We start from the raw sequence: 13930 nt of genomic DNA, 5'->3' as shown, positions 1-13930 counted from the left end.
ATTGCATAAATGAGACAATTTGAACTTGGATTTGTCACAATAGGATTTATAGAACATGTTTTAGGAAAATAGGATTTTAATTCCTGTAAATACCAAAGTACTCTTAATTTACCAATTATGTTGAATTAAAATTATAAATTATAATAATTTTCTTAATAGATTTTTAATGTTAAAATATTAAAAAGTTAAAAAATTAAAAAAAAAATTTAATAGGGAAAAAGGGAGACGCGAGATGCCGCAAACCTAATTTCCCTTTCTCATTGTCTTCTCCGCCGTGGAGTCGTCGCTCTTCCATGGCGATTTAGGGTTCCTTAGTGAGAAGCCCTGTTCTTCGTCGGTGTTTCATCAGCCCGTAGTCTCTACTCTCGTCTCCGTCATCATCCTCTTCGATCTCACTGAAGACACAACAAAATCGAAGCGTTCTTCCTCTTCGTTGGGTTAAATTGATTTACGAAGTGTTCTTCCATCAATTTCATTAAAATCTCACATTTCTTCACACAAGGTATTGGATTACATCTATTGATTCTCATCTAGAACGAAATCGAAGTGTTCTTCCATTTAAACTAGATTCTTTTTTAAAACGATTTGTCATGTTTCTTAAACTAAATTTTGTTTCACGGGTTGGTTAAACATCTTATACATCATTATTTGTGTGATGATATTGATACTTTAACATGTTGAACTAACAATTTTTTCATGGTTTGTAGATATGTCTGAGGACTTACCAAAGAGGCTTTTTAAGGAGGACGAGGAGCCCCGAGTGACTAAGATCAACAACAACTGCAGGATCGACTACATTATCCGAAAGTTCCAAGCGTGGCTGCCAAAGGAGTTGGATGTTGTGAAGAAAGATCTGGTTTTTCATCATATTTTTAAGCTCCATGAGAATGGTCTTGGATACTCCGCGAGGGTGATACACAGCTTCTTGTGTAGGGAGCTGGTGACTTACTTACAGCACGAGCTTTGGTTTGTCTTTGCGAGGAGACCGCTTCGATTATCATTGCAAGAGTTCCACGCAGTAACCGGGTTTGAATTCGATACTCGTATCTCGCTTGAGGAGTTCGAAGAGTGGAAATATGATGGTGGTTTCTGGAGCAAGGTTTTGAGGAGAAAAGATGGAACAATTACACTCTTCAACCTGTGGACTAAGGACAAGGAAGCTGTTAAGAAGTGGAGGAATGCAGATCGCATACGCCTTATCTACGTGGCGATCATTCTTTGTGTGGTATTAGCGAGAGATGAGAAGGCTAATATCCCCCTCAAATACATCGCGGTGGTCATGGATCTTGACAGAGTTCGAAAGTATCCTTGGGGAGTTGCTGCTTATGACCTTCTCTGCAAGTCAATAGCCAAAAATTGTGACCAACTGAAGGAAAAGACTACTAGTTATGTCTTGGATGGATTCTCATACGCCTTGCAGATTTGGGCAATGGAAGCGGTACCAAAGATTGGGAAGCTTTGTGGGAAAAAGCTGGACAAGGGTTTCAAGAACGGTCCTAGATGCATAAACTGGATGGGAGCTGCAAAGGTGTCATATGAGGAGATCATTCGGTTGGAGGAACTTATTACACCCAAGGTAATTATCTCTATTTAAGATGACTCCATCCGGTTTGAAATGAGTATTTAGGATCTAACTTTATTTAAATTTCTTGTGTGGGATGACATCTACCCATACATCTCACGGACATGAAATTATGATGTTGTCAAAGCTCAGGCGTTTCGCAGAGATGATGATGTGAAGGATGATAGAATCAAGGTTCTGATGGAGTTGATAAAGAATGGGCATGATTTTAGTGAGCATGTTGGGGAAACTGAAGAAAATGAAGTGGTTTCTTTATCTCTTGATGACGAATCAGCTGTGAATGATGAAGCAAGCGTGAATGTTGAAGCAGCCGAGAGTGATGACGACTTTCAGACTTCGAAAGGATCAAAGAACGTTGGTTTTGGATCAAAGAGGGGTAAGAAGAGGCTTCCGGATCGTGGTATGGAGAAGAGGAAGCATAAGGTTCTTGCAAGTGGCCCAAAGCAAGATCTTTTTAATGAAGACATGAAGGCTTTTGTGACACAGTTGTTTGAGCACAACTTCTCTGGAATGGAACAAAGGCTACAGAAACAGATGGCTGAGACATTTGAGCAGATGCGGGCAGAGCTTAAAGATTCACGTAAGGAAGCAAGCGTTGAAGTTGAGCATGGAGAGCCTTCACCGACAAAGCCATCGACGAGCCCGGCACCGTTGAGGAGGTCCACACGCGGGGTAAAGAAACACTAGTCTTCACCACTCTCTTGAATATTATTTTGTCTTGTTTTTTTTTTTTTTTTTTTTTTGATGAAATGTTAAATTTATTGATCACTTTAAAAAGAATATATGTACAGCTATATTGAGTTCAAAAGAGTAAACTTAGAAAGGAAACTGAAATATGAAACTAGAACCTTTAAAAAGGAACTTGAAACTACGCAGACTAAGTTGTAGTGTCGTGTGCTTCAAACCATCGAATCATGAAGCCCCGCAATCGCGGGTTGCAGGCATACTTGAGGGAAGTGATACGATTCCTTACGGTTTTGTCGATCACCTTAGCTAGCTGATCCACAGACTTGTAGCTGGTGTTGTGCTTTCTTTCATTACGCTCACGCCAGATTAGGTAAACAGACACTTGGAAAACCAGTCTAAGAAGGATAAAAGTGAGTCGATCGTACGAACCAGTGCGCAGATGCGTCATCGTTATGTCCCAATCAGGATCAGGTTCCAAGCCAAAAAGATTCCCTGTTACTTTCAACCAAACCATGAACGTATAGGGGCAAGCAAAATATATGTGATCTCTAGTCTCATCTGGTTCCATACAAAATATGCAGCTATGCGGCTGCCCCCAACTGCTTGTACGTCGACCTGTGGAAAGCTTATCGCGGATGGCTAGCCAGGTGATGAAAGCATATCGAGGAATCCCTTGCGAGAACCAGACCAACTTACTCCAATTCACCTTCTCCTTAGACTGTCGAATCTGGTGCCAGGTTTCAGAAGCAACAAACTTGGGACCATAATTACCATCCATACTCTTCCATAAAACTGCATCTCTACCGTCTGTTTCGTAAACCTTAAAAGCCTCAATGTCGACAATCAAGGAGAGGAGCTGCGGGTCCCTGCATCTGCGAAAGTGCCATAGGCCCTCACGAAATACCTCACTGATATGAGCCTCCCTTCTAATGCCCAGCCTTTGTGTATTGACCTCTTCAGCAACCTCAATCAGACGACCTCTAGGATGCCATATATCAGTCCAAAACCGAGCAGTGTTCCCATCATTCACTTCATATCTTAGAAACCTCTTTGCCATAGAACGAATACGCAATAACTTGCGCCACACCATGACCCCAATCCAGTGTCTTTGACGTCCCAAAACGTGTATTCACGAAGCAAAAATCTCCTTACCCACTTAACCCAGAGCGACGACGACTGAGCAAATAACCGCCATATTAATTTTAGCTGGAAGACCACACAGACCTCAGAGACACGACGAATTCCTAAACCTCCCTCATCATAAGGGCTGCAAACCTCCTCCCAACAAACCTTAGCTTTTGAGGTAATGTTAGGTGAACCACTCCAAAGGAACGCTGAGCACATACTTTCAATTTCTTCGATGCAGTTTTGTGGAAGACAAAAAGCTGCACACCAAAAGTTGGTGATACTAGCAATGACCGATTTAATAAGCTACAGACGCCCTGCGTATGAGAGAGCCTTGCTCGTCCAAGAGAGAAAACGGCTCCTGATCTTAGTGATAAGTGGTTCATAGTCGCTCCTGGTAATTATTTTGGTGGAAAGGGGTAAACCGAGGTACTTAATGGGGAGGTTAGAGATTGAGAGACCCACAGCGGCTGCTGCATCCTCCAGAGCCTGTTTCCCTCTACCAGCAACAAACACCGTTGACTTCGAAATATTTATCCTCAATCCTGACATTACAGCAAACTTGTCAAAGACCTGAAGAGTTCCCTGAAGCGAACCTGGAGTCCCGTCCGTAAAGACAACGATGTCATCAGCAAAACTCAAATGAGACAAGGTCTCGGCCTCACAATGTGGGTGGTACCCTATAGTCCTATACTCCCTTCTATTACCGCTTTGTTTAAGAGCTTCGATAGAACGTTACTGACAATAACATAAAGGTAAGGGGACACTGAGCAGCCCTGCCTTATACCTCTACTACTGGTGAAGAAACCCGCTAACTCTCCATTGACTGATACCGAGAAAGCCGCTGTGCTGATACATCTCATGATCCAAGTGACAAACATATCAGGATAGTTCATAGCTCGAAGGGTGTTCTCGATGAATGACCAGCTGACTGTATCAAACGCTTTGGCGATATCCAGCTTAATGGCTGCTCTGGAAGAGGCTGAAGGCTTATGGTAATCCCTTACGAGCTCTGTAGCTAACAACACGTTTTCAAGCAACAACCTGCCCTCAACGAAAGCACATTGGTTCAGTTCAATGGCTTCAGGCAGTGTAGCTTTAAGGCGCTTTGCAAGAATCTTCGAAACAACCTTGTAGATAACATTACAGCAGGCTATCGGTCTGAAATCTGTCATCTTCTCTGCATCAGTAGTTTTAGGTATCAGGGATAGCAGGGTGGCATTAACACTGTGGGGCATGAAACCGAACATGAAAAAGGACTGAATAGCTGTGATAAAATCCTTCCCTATCACAGGCCAAGCAGCTTTATAGAACTCCATTGGAAAACCATCAAGCCCCGGAGCTTTGTTTGCTGGCATGGAGAATAGGGTTTCTGTAATCTCTGATACCTCCACCGGCTGCATAAGCATGGTTTTTGCCTCATTGGAGCACTTAAAGTCTACCAGATCAGCAATTTCCTCCTGCGCTAATTCTGATCCTCCCTGTTGTGAACCGTTGAGGAAGCTCTCGAAATGAGAGGCAGCCTCAGCCTTGATGTCCATGGGTGACGTAAGTATTCTTCCATCCGCTGTCACTATGCGCCTGATGGTGTTTCTCGCATTACGGCTCTGTGTAACCTTATGAAAAAAACGAGAATTCCGATCTCCTAAACCCAACCACTGTACCCTTGACTTCTGATAATAAAACTGCTCCTCGATGCCTGAGATATGATGCCAGTACTCCCATGCATCAGAAGCTGCTTCAAAGGTGGATGTCTGAGGGTTCCGCATAGCTTCAGTTTGCTTGGCACAGAGGTCATTGTAAGCGTGCTTTACTTTCCCTGGAAGATCTCCAAACATATCCCGGTTGAGACCACGCAATTCATATTTAAGAGCTTTCAGCTTATCTTGAAATAACTTCAGAGCAGAGCGGGAATGATAGAGAGGAGCCGTTTCACTCCAGATCCTGTTCACTACTTCCAGGAACCGTGGATGAGATGCCGTGTGATGGAAAAACTTAAACGGCTTAGAATTTCCCTGAGGTGCCTCTCGAAGCTGAATGTGCATTCTTATGTGATCAGATACCTTTCCCGATTCAAAGGTGACATAAGAGTTCGGGAATTGACCAATCCAATAGCTGTTGCTCATAACTCGATCCAATTTCTTGCTGATGGGATTGCCATCCTGACTGTTTGTCCAGGTAAAAGAGGGACCAACTTGTGCAATATCCACCATGTCGCAGCTACGGACCACATTTTGAAAATCCCTAATAGCGCTTCTGTCCGCAGCAGAATCCACAAGACGAGAATGCTCTAGAGAGGATAGAGCAACGTTGAAGTCACCTTGAATAATCCACGCATTTGTGTCACCCGCTACAGAATTTGAAATGGTCTCCATTTCACTCCATAGCTCTCTTCGTTCTACCATGCAATTTGAGGCATAGACAAAGGAAGCCAAAAACGTATCACCAGAGGCTTTAAACCTCACCCATACTGTGATCATCTGTGCAGACGTAGAGACCGGAATGATCTCAACAGCATCAGACCAACACACCCAAATCCTACCCAAACGATGACTCGAGTAGTTATGAACACAACTCCAACCCGGGAACGTAGAATCAAAAATCTTTTGGAAATTCTCCTCTTTAACCCGAGTCTCTAACAAACAACCAAACGACAACTTTGCAGCAGAAACCCAATATCTAACTGCCTTTTGTTTGCGTGGCATGTTGAACCCACGCATGTTCCAAGCAAAGATTGACGACATCAGTACTTCCGGGAGGAAGCTTTCTTCGCGTGTTTAGACCCCTTCTGTTGCTGCGTAACTGCTTGCACCAAGCTCCTTGAGTTAACTATAGTCCTCTTTGCACCTCTACCTCTACTACGGTACACGCTGCTTTGCCGCTGAGGTGCCGTTCCCGGAATATTTTCAACAGAATCAGTCACCAGTGGGGTAACAGTGCGACTAGGAGATGGAGGGGCAGTCTGCTTCTCACAATCCTCTACAGATTTCACCTCAGACTCCGAGTCCTCATCATCATCTTCCTCGTCGATCTCACCCTCCTCCCTAATATCTTGCAGCACCTGGAATCCATTCGGCGATAAACATGTCTCAATATTATTTCCTGGCGGAGTCAGAGCCGGAGCCCCGCTGTGGCCGGAGATAATGGCCCACTCGTTGACACCAGATCTTTCACCAGTTCCTTTCTCAATACTATTGCCTCTCACCTGCTCCGCCTCATTGACTGAGGGGGTAATATTTGATAGATTCTTTCCACTAGATATTGATTCAAGCTCAGCCATTAACTTGGTCATGATCACAGCACCTGACGTCTCTGGCACCTCCTTAGAAGAAAATCCCTCCATCACTACAGAATCATTTTGTGTCGTCCTCTCTGCCTCCTGCTGAGTATTTGAAGACTTTGCTTTCATCGTACAGTTAGACTCCAAATGCCCCCAGCGAGCGCAAGAGGAACAATGAGGAGGGAGCCACGGGAAGGCAATGGAGATAAGAACATCTTCCCCATGCCTGCCTTTAAGACTTATTTTTCGTGGTAGAGGTTTGGTCAAATCAACTTCCACGAGCACTCTAGCAACATCCATACGAATACACCTTTCCGTGCTCGGATGTAGCTTGATAAATTTTCCCACAGTGCGAGACAAGAAGCTAAGGCCCTTTTTAGAATAAAGGTAGCCCGGAACGTGTGCCAAATCCACCCACAGTGGAATGGCAGAGAGGCCAGGAGGCGAGCTAGCTGTCTCCGGCGACCACACACCCACCATCAAAGGCACCTCCGAGATGTGCCAGAATTTCCTACCCAGAACTCTGTTGCGGATAGCAGCGTCTTCGATCCTAAACAGAACCGTCGTCTTCCCAATAAATTGAACATCAATTTTAGGTTTCTTCCCTGGCTGCGCCCAGATTCGATTTACAGTAGCGTGAATCGAACCAATATGAGGGGCGTCGTTCATAAAGTAACCCACAAGACAACATCTCTAAAGAGGTTCCGAGTCCTCCCAAAGCTCCACCGGAACCTCCACTTCTGCTACACCATCCTTCACCACGAAACAAGGTTGCGGAACAGGGGTCGACGAACCCTCTAGCAGAACAGACGAGTACGAGATTGCGTCACGATTCTCAGCTGTCCTGGCCACTGTGTCCTGCAAGACCTGCTCGCGAGACTGCTCCCGCACATCATGTGCATCACTTCCGATCTCTCCTATTGTCTTCTCCTTGTTTGCCGATTCGGGATCGCCGTCGCCGTCTCCTTGCGGCATTAGGGTTTCTCTCTCCTAACAACCATTCCTATTTTGTCTTGTTTATTAGATGGTTTGCGTGTCTGTTTGTTTTATTGGCATCTAAGTTATCGGCCTGAATTTTGTTGTACTTTATAAGGTCTCGGTTTGTAAGTGTGCTTGGTGTGTAAGTGTCCTTGGTTTGTAAGTGTCTTGTTTAAATTTATGTAATGGTTGTGGACTTTTATGTAAAATATTTATTTAATGATAATGTATTTTGGTGTCTCAAATATTGCTTATTTATCGTGACATAACAGGATGGATCCGAGACTACATTTGATGTGAATTATAGTGAAGCAGATGATATGGGTCGCGGGATAGGTACGCAAGGGGTTGAAGGGCTTTCTCAGACGTCGTATGTGCCAGGCTTTGATCCATCTCAGACCAAAAATGAAGAAGACTGGTGGACTCCAATGACTTCGGTCCGAGGTTCAGTGGATAATCTAGTAAAGAAAGAAAAGATAGAGATAAATACAGCTCCACCGCTGTCACAGTGGGAGATATGGTGTACATCGCCGATGGGAAACTCCCGGCAGAAAAATGGGCAGCCCGAAAGATTAAGACCCAATCCGCGCGATACGTCTTGGTCGACGGAGAACTCTACAAGTAGAGATTTTCTGGGCCACTCATGATCTGCATAAAAGGAGAGAGCACAAAGAATAGTGGAAGAAGTCCACTATGGGTCGTGCGGAAACCATTCCGGCGGAAGATCCCTCTCAGTCAAAATCAAACGCCACAGACACTATTGGCCATCGATGATCAAAGATTAAGAGAACTTTGCGCGAAAATGCGAAAAATGCCAGAGGCACGCTCCTACTATCCATCATATGGCAGAGGTTCTCTCCTCAATCTTGGCACCATATCCATTCATGCGATGGTCGATGGATATAGTCGGACCCACGCACAGGTCAAAGCAAAAACGATTCTTGTTAGTTTTGACGGATTTCTTCTCAAAATGGGTCGAACCTGACTCATACGCAAGCATCAAAGATGCCCAAGTCGAAAGCTTCGTGTGGAAGAACATCGTCTGGAGACATTGAGTCCCATACGAAATTGTAACGGACAACGGATACCAATTTATTTCGACCAGATTCGAGGCCTTCTACGAAAAATGGAAGATACGACTGACCAAATCGACTCCTAGACACCCACAATGCAACGGCCAAGCCGAAACGATTAACAAGACCATCCTATGGGCTTAAGAAACGATTGCACGCCAAAAAGGGTAGATGGGCCGAAGAGCTCGAAGGAGTCTTATGGTCACATCACACGACTCCGAGACGCGCAACGGGAGAAACTCCATTCGCTCTCGTTTACGGAAGCGAATGTATGATCCCAGCAGAAGTCAAATTTCCCGGAGTACGCAGAAGATTAATCCCAGAACGAGAAAATTTGAACAATCTAATGTTGCTGGATGTGCTCGACCTAATCAACGAACGACGGGACCGAGCCCTTATACGAATTCAAAACTATCAACAGGCGGCTGCAAAGTACTACAACACTAACGTACGCAGCCGCAAATTCAAAGAAGGGGACTTAGTCTTACGAAAAGTTTTCCAGAACACCGTTGAGTGGAATGCAGGAAAACTCGGAACCAACTGGGAAGGATCTTACAAAATAATAAAAGTAGTCCGACCAGCCGCGTACGAAATCGAAAATATGCAGGACATCAAAATTCCGAGAACTTGGAACGCGATGCACCTCAAGAAATACTACCACTAAGCAGAACTTTGCACTGAACTACGGGACGGCCTTGATCCCAGAAGAGGGTACATAGGCAATTTGTCATACGACGAGCTCAGCTGTCCCCGAGGGAGTAGGTATGTATACGTATACTCGTATACTCCCAAAAAAAAATCGAAATATCCGATCCCAGACTCGATATTTTTGAAGCTTCTTTTTAATGCAGCAGAAAACATCCCAAAATCTGAATGTCATCAGAACACTCCATCACTTGAAAAAATGACGTAAAAATACATTCGGCAAAGCGAGACGTCACTAATGCCCGAAGGACTCTTTTTTCGTCAAGAACTTTCTGAAAGGGAACGCTCACTTTAAAAACCGTCCAACTCGTCCATTTGGCGAGTTGGGACAACTCTTGTTGCCGTGGACTGGACCTCATGCCCTTTACCGAGCCTCGCTGGATCAATCCTTCGTTCCGTATCGATCGGAGTTACCATTGGAGCTTTATAATAAGAACCGTGAGAACTCGTTTTCCCGAATAAAGTTCATGGCTCTCGTATAAACGACGACGGTTAACTTAACACCATACTCGTCTAACTATAAGAGAAGTATGAACTTCTTCGGCAAACCGACGTTGCATCAAGAAACGTTCTTTCGAAGAAATCGTAAAAAACGCTTAAGTCGGAAAACGGTTCAAAGAGGCCTAGAACGCGGCTAAGGGCCCACTTACTATTTCGTAAACAAAGCCAAGCTCAATGATGCTATGACGGCCTATCTTTACTTGCAGAAGAAGATAAATCTCGCAAAATCGGAAGATAAATGTCAAGTTTCCAAGATAATGATGAAGATCGGAAAGAAAAGTAATATTTCCGCAAAGAGATAAACTCGACCCAGGGGCAGAAAAGGAAGCGAAAATCGACTTAGAAGGCATATATAAGAGGAACCAGAGCCGAGGACGCAAGAGAGAGATTCTTAGACCTAGAAAAACGCTGCTAGCTTAGGAAAACTTAGAATTTAGGCGGCTCGATATTTACTTAAAACTCTTTTCATCTTTGTTCTGGGACTGACTTGGCTAGCAAAACTCTGTCCGTCTTGTCTCTCGAAAATCCTGTAACTTTGTTCTTATCAATCAATAATACGCCTCTGTGCAATTTACTTTCGATATTCTATTGTGCTTGTCTCTTTCGTTTTTCGTGTGTTTTCACAGATAATCCGGGACCTCTGAAAAATTAGGGTTTTCCTAGCTTTCGTTATTTTACGGAAAATCGACAGTGCAAATTTCGGTTCCCACAATTAATAATATAATATTATTATAAATCAACGTTAGTTATAATCCCTGTTCTAAAACTCGGCCGCCTAGCCGCCTAGACGGCCGCCTAGGCGTTACGCGTCACTTTTCCGCCCCGATTTATGCCAAATCGGTTAAAAAAATCGGATATCCGATTTTTTTCCGCCTAGACCGCCTAAATGACCGCCTAGCCGCCTAAATGACCGCCTAGCCGCCTAAGCGGCGCCTAATCTATTTATTTATTTATTTTTTATTTTTTTTTTTATTTTTTTATTTTTTTTTTAATTTTTAATAATATTTTTATTTATTTATTTGATCTAAAATTTTATAAATATCATTTATATTCATAATTTTTATGAAAATTACACTATATTAAGTTTATATATTCTATTTGTGTGTTTTATACAATCTTAAACATGAAAATGTATTAATGTTATACACAATTAAAGATTAACATGTTTTATAACATAGTAAACCATCTAAAAACTCCGCCCCGCATAATTTCCGATTAATCCCCGATTTTTTCTTTAGGCGCTAGGTCCAACCCGACCGCCCGACTAGCGCCTAGCGCGTTCCCGAACAGGGGTTATAATATTATTCTAAAATAAGAAAATAAAAATTATATACTGCTTTTTATAAATTTATAATTATATTCTGTATTATATAAAAATAGAACTGATTTATGAATTACATATGACAAAATTATAATAATGATTTAAAAATTGTTTCATTTAAATAAATTATCACTCATCGTTAAATTGGGTTAAAATTTGTAAACTATATAATATTTTTATACAAACATAAATTTAGTAACATAGGTTAAACTTTTATGCCTACAAGTATATGTTATGTTTTTATTTATTTTGAAATCCTCAACAATATGTTGTTTAAAAATGTTTTATACACAAAAAAATAATGGTATATAATAACCTTTAGCTCATATACTATTTTAAAAATATGTTATTAGAAAACTATGAAATTAATAATTCATTTAAAATATTAATCACAAATCAAATTTTAATTATATATTTTTCTAATTATAACCAAATCTGTTGAGAAAAATTTAGAAAATATTACCAAAAAGTCAAACTTTTTTAAATCACATAATGTATAAATGTAGTAAAAAAAAAAGAAATTCAAAATTCATGTATTCTTCCAAACTCAAAAAATATTTGTGTAATTTTCCAAATTTTCTTGAAAAAATATAAAATTTAAAAAGTAAATATTCAAGCACAAAATGATAATATTTAAAATTTTACAAAAGAAAATCATAGATAATAAAGAATAATTTTGTGAAATGCACCACGAAAAACAAAATATATATGTTGTAAAAATTAAAGTAATCTAATATTTTGAAAACTAATATATTAATTTATGAATTACATATGAAAAAACTTTATTAAATAGTTAAATTAACAAAAAAAAATTTAAATTCTTTTTCATTTAAATAAATTATCACTAATCATTAAAATGAGTTAAGATTTGTAAACTATATAATAATTTTATATAAAAAAATAAATTTAGTAACATAGTTTAAACTTTTATATGTTCAACTATATGTTATCTTTTTATTTATTTTCAAACTCTCAACAATATGTTGTTAAAAATGTTTATACATATAAATAATGGTATATAATAACTTTAGCTCATATACTATTTTTAAATTATTTTATTATAAATCTATGAAATTTAGAAAAATTTAGAAAATACTACCAAAATTTCAATTTTCTTTTTAATAACGTAAATTAGTAATGTAGTTATAAAATAAATTCAAAATTCATGTAATCTTCCAAACTCAAAAATAGTTGTGTAATTTTTCAAAGTTTTCTTGACAAAATATACAATTTTTAAAAATAAATATACAAACTCAAAATGATACTATTTCAAATTTTACAAAAGATAAAATCAGAGATAATAAAGAAAAACTTTTTGAAATGAGTCACCAAAAAATAAACTAAATAAGTTGCAAAATTGAAGTAATATAATATTTTGACATCTTAATTATAAAAAAAGTAATATCATAACATACAAAAAGTATTCGATATCAATAAAATTTAGTAAAATAAATTGATAGATGCTACTATGTATAAAATTTACTAAAATAATATGTCTATATTGTTTAAACAAAACAATTTTTTTTACTTATAAATCCTGTAATATATTAAAATAATATATGTTAAAGTATATTTTTTAAACACAATATGTAAATATAAATTATCTTAAAAATATTTTTTATAATATAAATAACTAAATTAAAAAAAAAACATATTTTGGAGGGGGTTCTCTCACTACAAAAAAAAGAGACTAGTTTACATCATTTATTTTATATATTTGCATTAGTTATATATGATGTAAAAAACTTTACTTTTACATCAGTTAAATAAATGACTCTGAAAGTGGTGATTTAAATAATTTACATCATTTTATTCAAAACTGATGCAATACAATTATATATTTACATCAATTATTTTAAATGATTTTAAAATGTATCATTTGTAAGATATGTTAACTTTAAGATCAGTTATGCGAAATGATTTTAGTATTAGTGTCAATTAGAGAAACTGATTTGAATTGTTAAATCATTTATTATAAATGGATGTAACAGTAACATCAATTCTTAGAAATGATATTAGTAATTGTATCATTTATAACAAGCGATTTTAAATAATATATCATTTTAAACAATTGATGTTAACCTTAATCAGTTTTTAAAAGTGATTGTAATAATTATATCATTTAAAGCAAGTGATTTAAAGTATTATTATCATTTTACGTATTGATGTTAAATTTATATCAGTTTTAAGAAGTGATTTTTATAACTGTATCATTTACAATTTAGTGATTTAAATTTCTATCATCATTTGTATATAATTGATGCTAAATCTATATCAGTTTTCATAAATGATTATAATATATTTCACTTATATAAATGATACAAATATTATTTTTATTTACATATTTATGATTTATATTAATATTAATATAAACGAATTTTTGTTTTGTTATTAAATTTAAAATATATTTAAAATGCAAGAAAATTAATTAAATGAATAAAACCTGATTTAGATAATAAATAAAGTATTAGAAATCAAATCACATAACTAATCCATCATGCAAATTCATAAAATAAAATAAATTGAAAGTTGCTGAAAATATTATTAAACTAATGTTGATGAAGATCACTGCCATTGCTTCCAACGTCGGAGTCTTAGTCTCTAACAGCATCATCACTCCGTTCCTGAAATAGAATTATACAACAGATCAGTTAATATTTTGAATAATTATTGATTAT

The 13930-nt window shown here is 38.6% G+C and overlaps 2 protein-coding genes across 2 annotated transcripts; one reads left to right on the top strand and one right to left on the bottom strand.

Annotated features, from left to right (window-relative positions):
- The first annotated feature begins 709 nt into the window (after nucleotides 1–709).
- On the top strand, nucleotides 710–2269 carry LOC106393676. The gene is made up of 2 exons (XM_048767844.1): nucleotides 710–1576; nucleotides 1715–2269. Exons 1-2 carry the CDS (start codon nucleotides 710–712, stop codon nucleotides 2267–2269), a joined length of 1422 nt encoding a protein of 473 aa, XP_048623801.1.
- Nucleotides 2270–2459: 190 nt separating this feature from the next.
- On the bottom strand, nucleotides 2460–3359 carry LOC125592587. The gene has a single exon (XM_048767843.1). It carries the CDS (start codon nucleotides 3357–3359, stop codon nucleotides 2460–2462), a length of 900 nt encoding a protein of 299 aa, XP_048623800.1.
- Nucleotides 3360–13930: the final 10571 nt, after the last annotated feature.

Source organism: Brassica napus, chromosome C9 (genome assembly GCF_020379485.1).
Source record: "Brassica napus cultivar Da-Ae chromosome C9, Da-Ae, whole genome shotgun sequence".
NCBI classification, from domain to species: Eukaryota; Viridiplantae; Streptophyta; class Magnoliopsida; order Brassicales; family Brassicaceae; genus Brassica; species Brassica napus.
This window is presented reverse-complemented; position numbering and strand designations above follow the sequence as displayed.